The 16303-nt window shown below is 52.0% G+C and overlaps 1 protein-coding gene across 5 annotated transcripts in view; it reads left to right on the top strand.

Moving 5' to 3' along the window:
• The window catches only part of SLC1A7 (solute carrier family 1 member 7), a 47154-nt gene that overhangs the window by 19427 nt on the left and 11424 nt on the right, over nucleotides 1-16303 (top strand). The window contains exons 3-5 of one of the 5 annotated variants that reach the window (XM_067726176.1): nucleotides 6216-6431; nucleotides 11270-11273; nucleotides 12271-15313. In XM_067726176.1, coding sequence (XP_067582277.1) covers nucleotides 6216-6431; nucleotides 11270-11273; nucleotides 12271-12327 — 277 coding nt within the window. In that variant the 3' untranslated portion in view covers nucleotides 12328-15313. Of the gene's footprint in view, nucleotides 1-6215; nucleotides 6432-10500; nucleotides 10856-11269; nucleotides 11274-12270; nucleotides 15314-15365; nucleotides 15409-16303 lie in introns of those variants that run through there. The other 4 variants (XM_067726172.1, XM_067726174.1, XM_067726173.1 and 1 more) reach the window with 4 other exon arrangements.

The following is a 16303-nucleotide window of genomic DNA, read 5'->3' as shown; positions in this document are numbered from 1 at the left end:
CCCACGTGCTGCCACTGCGGCTCAGGCCCCCCCTCCACCCCAGAGCTTGCGCTCTCCGAGCTGTTGAAGCCAAGCATGGCTCTGCATGTGTCCGTGTTCTTCTTCATCGTGTCAGTCAGAACTGGCCTGAGGTCTGCTCGGTTCCAACTCCCTCATTCAACACATTAGCTATTCCTCCCAGCTTCCCAACCTCTACAATCTGATCCACATGCTGTCAGTGCCCTTGGCCAAGGCATTGATAAAACAACCAGGAAGGAGAGGGCTGAAGGGAGAGCCCCGAAGTACACCTCCAGAGACCCTCTCAGGTTCTCAGCACTCAGAAGAGGGGACTGCCTGTGGTAATCATTCCCCGAAGTTCTCAGAGGACCCAGTGTCAACTGCTTGATGTCACACGGACACACAGCGCCAGGGGCCTTTCTCTAAACCTGGCAAGGGGCCCAAGGCTGGTCCAGGTGACTTTTCCTCCGGGAACCCACAGTGGTCACTCATGGTCATCAGAGCTCGGAAGTCACCCCTTTTCACAACTAGTCTAGAGTTCCACCCTGGCTTAACATCACACATACACACCAGCAAACCTGCACCCAGGCCAGGCCAGGCCCCGGGCTCTGAGGGCCTAGAACTGAGCCAGATTCAGCCTTTCCCTGGAGGAGCTCACAGTCTGCTGGGGCAGGTAGTCACAGAACAGACGATGCCATCACAGAAGAGTGCTAATTATTGGAATATATTGAATACTTGCTATGTACCAGGCGCTATTCTAAACCTAGATCAATGCTCACAATAAACCATCGTTATCCCCATTCTATCCTCCAGTGGAAACTGAGGCGCACAGAGGCTGAGGAACTTGCCCGAGGCTCCCAGCTAGTGAGGGCTGTGCGCAGGAGCCTCCAGGAGCTGCCTGGCCTAGTCAGCGGGCTCAGGAGGCCCTCAGAGGGAGGAAGTACCTGAGTGGAGACTAGAGAGATGGGTAGCAGCAGCAGGAGAGGATGGGAAAGTAAACCAGGGAGGACAGGGGCAAGGGGACTGGGTTCCTTCAGTGTTCACTGCTTCGCGCAGCACGTGTTCCCGCCAGCCTGCCCTGCGCCAGAGCTGGGCCGGGCCGTGGGGGTTCAGGGCTGAGCATGCCGGCAGAGTGCCGTGTAAGAAACTGGGAAGCACAGGGTGCCCTGGGGAGGTAGGTGAGATCGCCGTATCAGGGAAGACTTCCCAGAGGAAGGATGTCTGAGCTGACCTTGGAAAGGGCAAGTGGAAATTGGTTGGGCTGGGCAGGTATGTGAGGGCTTGGGGGGTGTGGGTGGAGAGTACCAGGCTAAAGGAACAACCAACACAAAGATGGTGCAAGGAGCAGCAGGGAGAACGGGGCGGCTGGAGAGGTGCCAGTGAGGAGGAGGAGAGTGGCCCAAGGCCTTGGAGGAGCGTGGACAGTTCCTGAGGGCGAAGGGGAGCCACCAAGACTTCAAACAGCGAGGGGCCCCCAGCAGTCTCAGCAGCCTGTCCGCCCTCCGCAGTGAAGTGTGCAGGCAGCGGTGGGTGCCTCCCGGTGTTATATGGGGTCACCATACCCACCTCAGGGTTGGTGTGAGAACAGGTGAGGGTCAGTAGTGGCCTTTTTCTCCCTCCATTCCCCGCCCCCTGCAAGTGGAGGGGTTACCAGATGGAAACAGGCTGGGCCCAGGAACCAGCCCGCTCCCCAGTCACATCAAGCTCTTGAACCATAATCCCGGGCCCTGGGGGCGGGGCGGAGGGGGTGGCCAGATGGCTTCGGAGGGAGTCCCAGACTTCTGGGCTTCCTGAGGCGCTTTGCCAGGGCCCTCGAGGATGTGGGGAACTCCCAGGAGCACCCGGCCATCGTGGGAGTCGCAGAGGCAAGGTTACCTATTCTCCCCTCACCGTAAATCAGAGAGCCTGAAGGAGCATTTGAAGTCATCCTCATGGAATCTCCCACTCAGCCTGGAAGCCTTGATCTAGCCTTCCAACAGGTGGCCACCCAGGCTCCATTTGGATACCTCCAAAGATGGGGAGCTCACCACCACAAATCTGAGGGCTGTAGCCATGGGGCAGGTCACGAACTCCGAGCGTTGAACTAAATAGGCATTACATGGGCTGAATCACATTAAAATCATGGTTAGCCAAAACCGGAAGGCTTTTTCTTGCACAGGAGTTAAACCGGGTCCTACCACGGAGAGTCACTGTGGGAGAAGGGAAACCCCACAGGGCTGAATCCCTGTTCCAGTCTTAACTTCACAACTAGGCAGCTTGGCCGGTTAGCTCCACCCCCTGAGCTTTATTGTCCTTATCTGTAACTCAAACTGCACAACCCGAGAAGGCAGTCGCTAGTCATAAGTGACTCCTGAACCCTTGAAATGTGGCTAGTGCAATGGAGCAACTGAACTTTTTGTTTTTAATTAAATTAAAAATTTAAACCAGAAGCCGTTTTTCTAAGCATTTTTTATGTTGATTACACAGTGAAATGATAATAATTTGGGTAAACTGGGTTAAATAAAGTGTTATTAAAGTTAATTTTACCAAAAATGAACTTCACCTGTTTCTTTTGACTTTTTTTCTTTTTTTTTACTGTGACTACTAGAAAATTTAACATTACAGTGGCTCACATTATCATCCTGTTGGGCAGCACTGACAGAACGCTAAGGATCAAATGAGGTGGATGTTCAGGTGTTTGGGGACAGTTAAGCTCCAGATGAATTACGGTTTCTGTGGCTGCTGGCCCTTGAGGGGTTGTGTTTTTCATCATACAAGCAAGACATGCTTATTCTCGAAATAATAGAGAATGTGGAAAAACAGTAAAAACAAAACAAAACTTGCCCATTATCCTACCACCCAAAGACAGCTACTGTTAAACTTTAGTTTTTCCCCTGTGCATGTCCATGTGACCTAACACTCCCTGCAGAGCACACCACCCCGGCTTGTAGGTTCTCAGAAAGGTCACATTAACAGCTTGGCCCAAAAGTCTAGACCTCGAGGAGCCCCCTCCAGCCAAATGGCAGGCTGTCAAGGAAGTCACTTGAACATCCTTTCCTGTGACTGTGAGTTCCGGGAGTGGCCGCCATCTCACGCGGAATCGAGGCCCTCCCCACACACTTAGCTCCCGTCTGCTCGGCCTCCGCCATCACCTGCGGTCACCCTGGCACTGCCGGCACCAGCCTGGGGAGGGAGGGTCTGCTCTGTCATACTGTCAAGCAGCTCCTCCCCAACCGCTCCCACCTCGGCTGCTCTCCTTTCTCTTCAGCCAGTAGAAAACCCCTTTCCATTCTGCGGGCGGGAGCGACGTTCCACAGCGGAACTGCTCGTGTCCCAGGTGATGGAATGCTTTCCATTTTATTCATCAGCCTTCTCCCTTCCAGAGCCCCTGTGTCCAGGGTCCACTCCTGCTATATTTAGAACCTGCACTCCCTTCCTTACCACATCCGCTCTATCCCTGAGCTGCACCACCCCCACGTTAGACCTCTTCTTCCTCAGAGTGGCCTTCTGAGGAGCCCTTTGCCCCTTTCTGAGATCTGATTTTCATCTGCACCCCTCTCCTGCACAATCCCTCAGGCATGTCTGTGTTTATCTGGACCACAAACCTCGAGAGGGGTCTGTGTCACAGGAGCTCCAGGGCACCCTGCAAACTATCTTGTACTCTGCTTCCTCCACTTGACATAAAATAGGAACATCTTTCCAATGACACCATCACTTCTGATGGCTGCTTAGAAGCCCACTGCATGGATATGCTGTAACTTTTAATCTAATCTGCCTTGATGATTGAAGTTGGTCCCAGCTTTTTGCTTTACAAATACCACTTCAGTGACCCTCCCTATATACTTGGTTTACTTTGATATTCTCAGATCTAAGGACTTCTTAGTTCTCCCTTCTCAGACATCCAGCAAATTCTGCTAGATATGTTGTGTGTTACCTCATTCTCCCCTGTGTGCCCCTTGGCCTGGCGCTCAAGGCCACTCCTACTCCTGAGCTCAGTCCATCTTTTCTGCCCCATATCTCACTCTGCCTCACATATGACCTGAGCTCTGACCACATTAAACACCACAGTGTCCCCACACTTTCCAGCCTCCCTGTTATCTTCTGGTGTCCCACTGCCTGGCACGTCTGCTCCATCTCCAAATCTGCCTCATCTTCCAGTGCCCCTTCCTCCACGTAGCCTTTCCTGATCCTCCTAGCTACAAGTGATCCCTCACTCCTCTGAATAAAGATAGCACGTCCTTGTCCCCTCCCTTGTGGTATTGATGCAAACACCTTGGCCCCTGGTTACCTGAGTCCAATTCTGTCCCGAGTGTCCATGTCCATCTTCTTCCCACCCCCCGCAGCAGCCAGACCAGGAGTTACTTGAGGTCAGGGACTGATTTCTGATTTCTTTCTGTGGGCACAGGGCATGGCACAGAGTGGGCACGTGCTAAAGGATTGAATAACTACATGGATGAAGGAGGACAGGCCTGGAGCTGGGGAATGAGTTCCGGTCCAGCTGGCCACTAGTGTCCTGTGTGACCTCGAGCAGGGCCTCTTCTCAGGGCCATGGCTTCCCATGGCTGTGAGGAAATTCTGTTATGGTCAGAGGCGTGTTTGGCCCTGGGCCGAGGTGCTGGCCCTTGTCTGGGGACAGCCCCAGAAATGGGTGGCCCCCATTTCTCCTGGCCACACAATCTCATTATGAGCCCTTCAGGATTTATATCTAAGACCCACCCTAAGCCCATCACTAACATATGGTGTCCTGGCAGACAGGCATGAATGGAGGTTGTAAACATTGACTCATTCATTCATTCATTCACTCCTTCATTCAGCAAACTACACTCCAGCAGTGTAGTTTGGTTCTGGCTCTGTGGACCCAGCACTGAATCAGACCCAGGCCCAGCCCTGGTGGTGCTTCCAGTAAATAGTCAACAGTTCAATGAGGTGGGGCTGGGACAGAGGGCAGCACAGGGGCCATGGGAGCCCAGAGAAGGGGCCTTACCCCTGCCTGATGGTCAGGGAAGGCTTCCTGGAGGAGGGGACCCTTTAACTGCATTTTAAAAGGGGAGTGAGGCTTTGCTACAGCAAGCAGGGAAGAGCAGGGTGCTCACAGGCAGCAGTTACCTTGGGGTGCAGGAAAGGCTTTCTGTGCTCAGCCCTGATGCTAGATGTAGCTTAATGATAAGAGGAGGTGGATGCAGAGAGATTATCTGCTCTTGTTTACATGATTAAAACCAGACAAATACTTCCTTTATCTGAAAGAATGAAAAGGCTTTGGGGAAAAATCCTTTTGGCAGCAAAGGGCAAGCATCTCCTTAGCTAATCTCTCGCTCCCCACCTGCCCCCATTCCGCATCCCCAGCCAAACAGTCATGAGAAAAATAGCTCCAGGGCTGACTTGCTCTGGTGGGCAGAGAGCCAGGGTCAGGGCAGGCGGGGAGTGGGGAGGAGCCAAGAGGAGAGAGACCCACAAGCCTCTCCATACAGTCTCGCGAGAGGAGAGTCTGGGCCGGGGCACTAACCCAAGACGGCCACAGGGTGGCACCTCTCAAGGAAAAATCTAACCATGGCCCCATTTTTTAGATGCAGATCCTGAGGCCTAAAGATGGAGGAGTGACTTGCTTGCCTGGGTCACATAGCCAATGGGCAGAACTGGGACTAGGACCCAGGTCACCAAGTCCCAGCCCAGGGCTCTAACTCACTCATTTACTCTCACTCATTAGTTCATTCAAAAGCCTACAGTAACCACCTGCTTGGTGGCAGGACAGAGAGCTCATGCTGGGCACGAGGGGCCCACAGAGAAGTCAGATCTGCTCCTCTTCTCACATGTCCTCAGTCTGATGAGAGAGACAGACAGTGACAGTGACAACCAGGGTCATGACAGAGGAGGCCGGGAGCTGTGGGACCCCCAGAATGGGCTCCTAAAAGATTTCACCCAAGAGGAGGCGCTGAGCTTGGTCTTACCTGCGGGTAGGATTTGGGCAAGTGAAAGGAGGTACTAAGAGGACACCAAACATGGAAAGGTCTAGAGGTGTGAACGGGCTCAGCTGATGACACTGGGCAAGGGGGAGAGAGCAGAGCAGAGCATAGAGAGGCTGGATGGAGCCTCGGGGACTGGATTAGTGGGGGGATCCCCATGCCTGCACATTCCCTGGAACGCTGTGAGGGTGCTAGGCAGAGCCAGGAGGGGGCGAGAGTGGGTACACCTGAGTGCCTGGCCTGCCCACCCACAGACGCTGACCCCTATCGCTCTCCCAGCTTGATGTCCGGCCTCGCCTCCCTGGATGCCAAGACCTCCAGCCGCCTGGGCATCCTCACTGTAGCATACTACCTGTGGACCACCTTCATGGCAGTCATCGTGGGCATCGTCATGGTGTCCATCATCCACCCGGGCAGCGTGGCCCAGAAGGAGACGACGGAACATAGTGGGAAGCCCATCATGAGCTCAGCAGACCCCCTGCTGGACCTCATTCGGTAACTCCTGCCGCCGGCACCCTGCTTGGGAACGCCATGCCGGGGCTGGGACTGCTGACCTCACAGTCCCAGCCCCGCATGTCACCCATGGGGCAGAAGAGGGTGTGGGGATGAGGTGCTCGGGGTCTGCCCTTGATCACTAATGGTAACAAGGGGGGCAGCCGCAGAGGCCACTCTCTGCCCCCTCAGCCCCCGTGCCTCCTGCTGGGCTCACACTGAACTGTCCACCCCCATCAAGATGGGATGAGTGGGAGGGCACAGGGGACACAGGAAGGGCATTCCCGAAGAAGGCAACAGCTGTGCAAAGGTCCTGAGCTGGGAGGTAGTATTATGGGGAGAAGTTATGGCCCATTCAGTGTGACTGGAGCTTGAGATGTGAGCGGGGAGTGGACAGTCATTGCTGGAGAAGTCGGTTGGGGCCAGACCATGAAGAGCATTGGCAATCAGGCCCCAAGTTGCATTTTATCCTAAACGCCCCCGGAAATGGATTTTAAACCTAGGAGTAGCATGTTCCAACTCAGAAGGCTCCCTCTGTCCGCCAGAGTGCTGGTGGACTGGAGGTGGGGCGCATGGCAGAAGGGGAAGACAGAGGCAGGGACTGGGCCAGGCTGGCAGCCATGGGCCTGGGGGAAGAGGGAAGACTGAAGGCTGCTCAGGAGGTAAAATCAGTCTGCAAGAGACGGTGAGAAGGGGGGAAGGGTGGAGGCGGTGGGAGTCTGATTGAAAGGGCATGAAGGTCTCTGGCCTGAGCACCTGAGTGGACAGCAGCGTGGTCACGGGGCCAGAGGACAGTGCTGGAGCAGGTGCAGACCTCCTGAGGGAGGCGTCAGCTGATGGTTGGCTGGTGGATCTGAATCCTGTGGGGAAGTCTGAGTGGGAGATGGAGGTTAGGAGAGCAGCAGGTAGAGGTGTTAGGGAGGCCCTGATGGCAGAGGGGTCTCCCAGGACAGTGTGGGTGAGGACAGCAGGGCTGGGACAGAGCTCGGGGAAGCACCACATTGGGAACAGTTTATTGGGCTCAATAGGGTGCCCCAGTAAACGTGCTCTGGGGGCACCTCTGGTCCCTCCCATTTTCTCACCAATTTCAGATATAAGAAACCCAGTCCAGTCTAACAGTAAAACTCCAGACTCATCCAGTTTAAAGCGAATCCTGTCCTAGCCTTTTGCATCTGATTCAGACGTGGAAAGCTGGAGTGGGAAGAAGGTCCTAGCAGGTTTTGCTCTCTTTCTTGCTGCACCTACTCCCCTGTTGCTAGCCCCGGGGGTGGCGCAGTGAAGAGGGAGAGGGAGTGAGCTAGGAAGGTCCTCCTTTATGTAGTGGGGTGAGCCGGGGTAGCTGCTCCCCGGTTGTTTTCCTTCAGCGGAGCTTTTGCGGGCTCTTTGGGGCCCCTCCTATCACTGGTGTCTCTCACCTGTTATTCCCTTGACTTGGGCGCTCCCTGCACCATCTGGCTGCTCACAGTACCCTCCTCAGGCCTGACCTCTGGTCAGCTCCTCTGCTGGGGACACCTCCCCGCCCCCCGCCCTGGTGATCCTCTTAGGCAGTGTCCCTTCTGCAAGGTCCGCACTGGCCCGTGAAAAACACACACATCCTTGCTGGAAACGCAGCCCTTTCCCAAGGCCTTTGGACGTGAGTCAGGCACCAGCCCCTACATACCTCAGATCTTAGGGGACACCGCCAAGGTCTCTTGGCTTAAAGTTAGGGAGAAGCACTCCTCTCATCCTCAGCATACAACCTCTCTCTCTCCCTTTCCCTTTCTCTTGAAAAACCCTCACCCTCTGCATCAGTTAGCTGTTGCCGTGTGACAAACCATCTGAAGACCTAGTGCCTCAAGACAACAACCATAAGTCTACAGGTCAGCTGGAGGTTTCTGCTGACTCGGACTGGGCTTAGCTGAGCTTGCTCATGTGTCTGCAGGCAGCTGGCTGCTGGGAACAGCTACTCCAGGGTGATCTTGGCTAAGATAATCCAGCTGGGCTCCACGTGATCCCTCATCTTCCCATAGACCAGCCTGTATTTATTTCATGGTGGTGAGAGGGTTCCAAGAGAGAGCCAGCATGTTCTTACGAGGAAGGTAGCAGAACAAGAGAGGCAAAGAGAAACATACAAGTATTTTCCCAAGTCTCTGCTTTTGTCAAGTCTGCTAACATCCTATTGGCCAAAGCAAGCCATGTGGCCACGCCCAGACTCAGGGTGGGAAGGGCTGGCAATGTGACAAGGCAAAGGCATCCACGAGTGAGGGCCTTCAGTGCAATCAAGCTACCGCTCCCTCCATTTTCTCCATTCTCCAGGTTCTTTTTATCCTTTGAGATGTGATGAACCAAAGATCACAAAAATACCTGCAGTTTTGTTCCTGTTGTGTGGTTCTCACCCACAGGGTCAAGAGCCAGAGAGACCCAGGCAAGGTCTGTTGTATCTACACTTACTTGCCTGGTGATCTCACCTAGTACCGTGGCGCTGTACACCTTCTGTACACTGACGCTGCTGAGTTTTGTTTCCAGTGGAAACCTCTCACCGGCACTCCAGATTCTTACATACACTTGTCTAAAGGCATCTCGAAATTAGCACATCCAAAGCTAAACTCTGGATTTTCCCCATAGATCTGTCCTTTCCTCAGTCCTGCCCATCTTGGTCGGATGCCTCTCTTATTCTCTCATATCCTGCATCCAGTTTGTCAGCAAATTCTGTCAGCTCTACCTTCAAAATGATATCTTAAACCTTGCCCCTTCTGTCTCCCTCTGCCACTCCCACCATCGCACAGACCACCATCGCCTCTCACTCGAGGGTCCTGTATGGTCACCTGCTTTCTCTCTGTTTCCCTACAGCCTGTTCTCAGCACAACAGCCAGAGGGATCCTTTAAAAACCTGCCCGCAACCTGTCACAGGTCGACAAAATCCACAATGCTCACTATGGCCTACAGGCCCGTCATGATCCCCCCTCCATGCACAGGTTGGCCTCTGACCTTTGCTCCAACTCTCCCTCCCGTCACTCCAGCCTGCTGGCCTCTGTGCACGCCTCCAAACGTGCTTAGGGTCCCGTCTGGGAGCTTGGTCTTCCTCGCTGCCTCTGCCTGGATGGCCCTTCCCTCCCTCCATTGACACCGCTGCCGTGTCACCTCTTCAGAGGGGCCTCCCAGCCTCCGTCAGCCTCTCTCCTCATAGCTTGGATTACTACCTGACACTACCCTCTCTGTGTATTTCTGTATTTCTTTTTCTGTCTCCCCCACTGGAATAAAATATGCTCTGGGAGGGCCAGTTAAAAATCACCCCACTATGGGCTTCCCTGGTGGCGCAGTGGTTGAGAGCCCGCCTGCCAATGCAGGGGACGCGGGTTCGTGCCCCGGTCTGGGAAGATCCCACATGCCGCGGAGCGGCTGGGCCCGTGGGCCATGGCCGCTGAGCCTGCATGTCCGGAGCCTCTGCTCCGCAATGGGAGAGGCCACGGCAGTAAGAGGCCCACGTACCGCAAAGAAAAAAAATTAAAAATCACCCCACTGTATTCCGGAGCCTAGAACAGCAACTGCACGGCAGAGGTGCTGAGTGTTTGCTGATTGCATATGTGGGATGCAGGGGCATCGGTGAAGCCGCAGGGTTTGAAGCTGCAGGAAGAAGCACCAGCACAGGGAGAGTGGCTGAGCACACGAGGCGCGAGGCCAGGTTGAGCCCCAGCCGCACTGGAGGGCTGTGTCCAGCTGCTGGAGCAGGAGGAGAACCAGGAAAGCCGACAGCCTGGAAGCCAAGGGAGGAGGAATTTTGAGAAGCTTCATGTCTAAGACGCACTATTTCTGAGATTTGGTGACTATGATTCATCATTTCTTGGATCCTATGATTTGAAACAGCCTTTCCTTGTGGTGGAAGGATTGTAGGCGCTTGGGGAGCCCCGCCCTCCCCAATGGCCTCCCCTGCTTGGGGGCTGAGGGCTCTGGATCCGACCCACATGTCAGAGTCAAATGTTCCAGGAGGAGTTCCTGCTCTCAGTTGCTTTTCACGTGGTGAAAATCTATCCTTCTGGTTTGAGGTTTTTCCCCCAGTCGCTCTCAACCCTGAGCAAGTTGTTTTGCAAAGCTGGGTGGTTGGACATCGCTGACACCATTTCTTAGTCAGAGAGCAGAGCTGCAGGGGAGATCACATGCTTCCTACAGGGAAGCTCGTCTCACCTCTGTGTGGTCGCTGTGTGGCTGCAGGCAGACCAGCCCCCTCCCGTGGCCTGTTTCCCCCGTCGGTTTCAAGATCCCTTCTAGCTCTGTGGTTCCGAAACACAAAGGCCTAGAGGCCAGTGAGGAGGCTTCTGGGCACGAGCAGAAGGTTCTGGAGGTGGGTTGGTTCCGGGACGAGGTTGGAAGGACGGTGCAGAGCTCAACCTTGCAGACCTTGATCCCAGGTGAGGGGGTGGCTCTTCCACTCGAGAAGGGGGAGGCCGGAGGTGAGTTTGGGAAGGATGGATTGGAGCAGGGTAGCGTGGAGTGGGCAGGATGTGCCTGGAGGCATGGGGACACCCTGGGAGCGGGTGCAGTCACTTTCGTTCCATTCAGCCCACTTTTATTAAGTAACTGCTCAGGGCAAAGACATTGTGCTGAGAGCCGGTGGGGAGGGAGAGGGGGGAAATGCAGGTCCCTGCATCCAGCTGACAGCCACCTTAGGACAGACAGACCAGAAGAGTGCCCTGGACAGCTACTCTCTGCAACCCTTTCTAGCTCTGACATTCTGAGAGACCATGCAGAAAATGAGGACACCAGCGATGAGGGTACCAGCGGCCCCATCACCCTTGCTCTGGCCCAGAGCAGTTGCCTACCAACCAAGAACACAGAGGACCAGGGCAGGGAACTGGGAAATGGAGGCAGGTGTGCCTAAGGAAAAGTCAGAAAGATGAGGGGTCCAACCGAACAGCGAAATAAGGCCCACTGCATCCTTCAGGGAGGGAAGATACGCGTCCGTCTCTCAAAGATGGTCCTGAGGAACACAATAGGCCATGTCCCTGGCTGACTCTCCAAGGCATGAGTTCATTTCCCAGGGCTCCAAGCAGGGGTTCCAGAAAACTGACGTCTGCTCACAGAGCAGCCTCACAGAACAAACCCAAGCAGAACACCAGTCAGAGCTGGGCCCCTTCTTTGTTTTCCAATCTTTCAAAAACACCAGAGAGATTAAGTAATGACTTGGGTCTATTTATAGCTCCCAGTTACCCGCTCAGGGATTGGATGAAGCTCTTGGGAGCTGTGCTTGGAAAGGAATAATTCCCACCTTTGGAGCTTGGCTTGGGGATGGGGGTGAGTTTGGAACCGTCACAGTGGGAACTTACAAATAGTAAGTGAGGTGGACTGTGGCCTTGCCCCAAGAGATGTGTGGGGAGGCCCAGGGCAGAGTGTGTGTATACTTGATGGGCTTGGCTGCCAACGTCTCCCAGGAACATTATGTCTGCATTTTACGTAACCACCACCGGGAACACAGGCCTCATGGGGCAGACAGGAAGGCTTCCCATGGGTCTTCAAAGCCAAAAGAAAATGGTGCATATTTTTTCATTTAATAATCAGAGGTATACTTCTTTATTAAAATCTGAGGGTAAGTTCATTGAGAATTAGTATGACCACATGTATTAGGAAATGCTTTGGGCTGCTACTTAACAGAAACCTGAAGCAGCAGAGGCTTAAGTAAGGTAAAGGCCTGCACTTTCTCCCAAAAATAAGCAGACCAGAGGTGGCAGCTCGTGGTCAACAGGAGTCCGTGCTCCCTCCACCTTGGTGCTTTGCTGGACTTATTAAGCGCTTGGCTTTTATCATCAGTGTGTCTCATGGTTCAGTAAGGTTGCTGAACCTCCAGCTATTATGTCCATGTTCCGGGCAGAAAGAAAAGAGCTGGAGGAAAGGACCAAAGGGTCCTGGCTGCATGGGCATCTTTTAAAGCTTTTTCCAGGAAATGCCACCCAATGACTCCCACTTACATCGCATTGGCCACCCCTTTGGCAAGAGAGGCTGGGAAACAGGGCTTGATGTCAGGGCCTTCTTGGTCCCTGTAACATGCCTGGGTTTCTGTTAGTGAGTAAGGAGACAGCATGGAGACTGGGCAGACAACTAGTCATCCGTGCTGCAGCACATAATTTAAATTATTGTCATTTTAAAGGAAGTTGTAGAGAGATGTATGTATGAGGTATAAGTTCCATTCCGTTTCTTACATACGGCCTTCTGAACGCCCTTGGTTTCTGCTCATGCTAAAGCAGCCTTCCCTCTAACCACTTTGTCACTCGAACCTACTGGAAGTGTACCCAGGGACATTTTCAAGCTGTTACCACGTGATGCAGTGTGGGCCTCCTCCATTCTGGTCAGGAGCGCCCAGGGCCGGTAGGTCATGCGCTCCGGCAGGCTGTGTGCCTGGCGTGACTTTGGCTCTGTTTGCTGTCCAGAGCCCTTGCAGGCAGCTGTTATTCTGGTGGCAGAAATCTGCTTACCACTCATCAAAATACAGCCTCATGTGAGCTTCTGTGATCTCAGCTCCTGACCCTGCTTCTTCTCTCCCTTGTGACAAAGCTGAAATCAGTGGGGAAAGCCAAGACCATTCTCTACCAGTTTTCTGCCATGGTAGCTCATTCCAAGCCCTCTTTCTCCTGCCATATGCTAACCCTGAACCTGTATTTTAGCAACAGTGAAAAAAATTGTAGTCTCTGCTTCCCAACAGTGGCTGCCAGGGTGTAAAGTTAAGAAAGAACGCACACTCATACTCATGTGTATAACTCCATGCATGTGTGAGCTGAGTCTCGCAAAAGGAGAGACTTGCCGAGAGCAAGAGTGAGCGGGACGGAGGGTCCAGGTAGAGGAGGAACGTGCACACGAGGCGCACGGCCTGTTCAAGGAAGTGCCAGCACAGGAGCAAAACTCCTTGTTAGCATCTCTGATTTAGGTTAGGTTCCTAAAGCAGATTATAAAGGCAAAGACCCTCGCTGTGAACTGCAAATTGCTTTACACAAAGTTTGCTGCCAGAACCACGTGAGGGAGTCACCAAACATCCTCAGCAGTGGGTACTGTCATTTGAAAATTTCTTTAATAGTTTGATAGGTGAAAATGTCTTTTTCAGTGAAGCCGAACATTTTTTTTTTAATGAGGGTTTTTTTTGGCTGCGTTGGGTCTTCATTGCTGCGCGCGGGCTTTCTTTGGTTGCGGCGAGCGGGGGCTACTCTTTGTTGCGGTGCGCGGGCTTCTCATTGCGGTGGCTTCTCTTGTAGCGGAGCACGGGCTCTAGGCAGTCTCAGTAGCTGTGGCGCACGGGCTTAGTTGCTCCGCAGCATGTGGGATCTTCCCGGCCCAGGGCTCAAACCCGTGTCCCCTGAATCGGCAGGCGGATTCTTAACCACTGCACCACCCTGAACATTTTTTAAAAGGTTTTTTGGCTACTTATGTTTTTTTTTTTTTCTGCAAAGTGAATAACCTGGTCAGGACGTTCCATCACTTTTCTATTGAGGTATTAATGTTTCTGTGGTCCATTTATGTATGCAGCAAATATTTACTGAGTGCCTGTTACGTGCCGGGCACTCTTCCAGGTGCTGGGGACACGGCGGAAAACAAAACAGAGATCCCTGCCCTCCAGGGAGCTGATGTTCTGGCGAGAAAAGACAGACAGTGAACATGGAAACAAGATCAAGATTTGTAAAAACTCTTTAAAGATTTAGGATGATAACACTTTGTTGTATAGTTTTCCCAGTTTGTCATTTGCTTTATTATTTTATTTGTATTGTAATCTGTCTTAGAGAGCTTCTCAATTGTTTTAGCTTTTGATTTTAGCATAATTTTAGATTTATAGAAAAGTTGCACAGATGGTAAAGAGACTTCCCAGCTGTGCCCGTCTTCCCCTGATGTTAGTGACTTACATCTAGCACATTTGTCAAAAGTAAGACATGAAATTAGTACACACTGTTAACTAAATTGCTTCATTGGATTTCACCAGTTTTTCCACTAGTGTTCTTTTTTTCTATTCCAGAATCCAATGCAGGATACTAAGTTGCACTTAGGAAATTCTTAATTTTAATGAAGTAAAATCTATTGATTTTGTTCTTAGAGTGTCCTTCCATATCCTGAGATCTGATAAAACATTAACCTGTGTTTCTTCTAGATTTTTATGGTTTCATTTTTTAAATTATTTATTTCTTTAAGCCATCTGGGATTTATTTTGGTGCAGTGTACATAAAGATCTAGTTTTTATTTTTCTGAATAGTTGGTTATGCAGTTCTCTAGAATGAGTCCTTCCTTTCTTCAGTGATTTGTGAAGCAACTTCTATCAAATATGAAATACTTAAATGTCCCAGGTTCTGTCTCTAGGCTACAGGTTCCATTACATTGATTTTTCGATTGACGGCTGTGTCAGTATCTCACCGTTTTGACAGTTACATCTTTATAGTATGCTTTCATATCTGGTAGGACAAGACTTCCTCCTCCTTTAGCTTTACGAAAATTATACTAACAAGAACAATGATCCCGTTTATGTGCCAGGTCCTGTGTTGGGAGCCACAGATAAGATATGAATGACCAAGTCCCACCTTCAAGGGAGCCAGTCTGTGGGGGAAGCAATCACGTGACTAGTGCCATCCAGCAGCGTGCTGGAGCATAGTTGACCCACAGGGCAAGGGCTATGGAGTCCACCTGGAGCAGTCATAGAAGGCTTGGCCTCTGCTTGATTGGAGTAGGAATCAGCCAGAGAAGTAGGCAGTGCTTTTCGGGCAGAAGGAACAGTGGTCAAAGGCCTGGAGCTGGAGAAGTATGCAGCGTGTTTTGGGAACCTTATGCAGATGGTGTTGGAGCTTTAAGTCCTGGGATGGGGGTGGTGGGAAGAAGTAAGACTGCATAGGGAGGTGGGGCAGGATCATAGAAGTCCTTCACTGCCAAGGGAAGTGTTCAGATGACCCCAAGGGCCCTCCTATCCTGGAATTCTTCAATTACTGACTCTCTTCCCAGGAACATGTTCCCAGCCAACCTGGTGGAAGCCACATTCAAACAGGTGAGTGGGTCCCCGGACGATGGAGAGGTGGGCAGGCAGGGCCAGCCTGGGCCCGGCTAAGGAATGACAGGCTTGCCCAGCCAGTCTCCCTGTCTCTGGGGTTGGGTCGCTAGGGAGAGGTGGTGGGAGGACCTGGATCCTTAGAGCCTCCTGGGGCCACACTCCTGCCCTGGGTTCCAACTTTTCACGAAGAAGAATTATGAGGGTGGAGGGAAGCCCCTGCTGAATGCCTGCTCTGCCCTCGTTTACACCCATGCGCGCACACACCATCCCCTTCAGTCCTCAAAACAACCCTGCCCTGGGGTAGGGCCAGCCCCTCTCCTGGACGAGGAATCTGAGGCTCAGGAGGGTTAAAGGATTTGCCCAAGGTTATATCACTAGTAAATGGCAGAGCTAGTAGGTGAACCCAGACCTGTCTGCATCTAAGCCTGTTTCCCCTTTCTTTTTAGAATAATCCTTTCCCCCTAATAAAAACAGTAATAACATTCACTGTAAAATATTAGGAAAATACTAAAAAATACAAAGCAGAGGATAAAAGCCACCTGTAGTTCCAGCACCCAGCAATAGCGATAGTAGAAGGTATGTTTCTAGTCTGTTTTTCTCTGCAGAAATGTTTTTAAAAATAAAATTAGGATCATAGGACATATATGGTGTGCATCTTGCTTTTTCTTCCCCACTCCCGTTATATCATGGGTACTTTCCATGGTTATTAAATGTTTCTTAAAAATACAATATTTAGTGATGATGCAACTGTTTGGCTCTTATAAGGCTGGCTATAATTTATTTGCCCATTTCCCCTTTCAGTTGTTTTCCAAAACAAGAAATTATGGTCAACAACCTTGTACACCAATCTTTGTCTGCACTTCTAATAATTTCCCATTCTTTTCCTCTTCTA

Source organism: Pseudorca crassidens, chromosome 2 (assembly GCF_039906515.1).
Source record: "Pseudorca crassidens isolate mPseCra1 chromosome 2, mPseCra1.hap1, whole genome shotgun sequence".
NCBI lineage: Eukaryota > Metazoa > Chordata > Mammalia > Artiodactyla > Delphinidae > Pseudorca > Pseudorca crassidens.
This window is presented reverse-complemented; position numbering and strand designations above follow the sequence as displayed.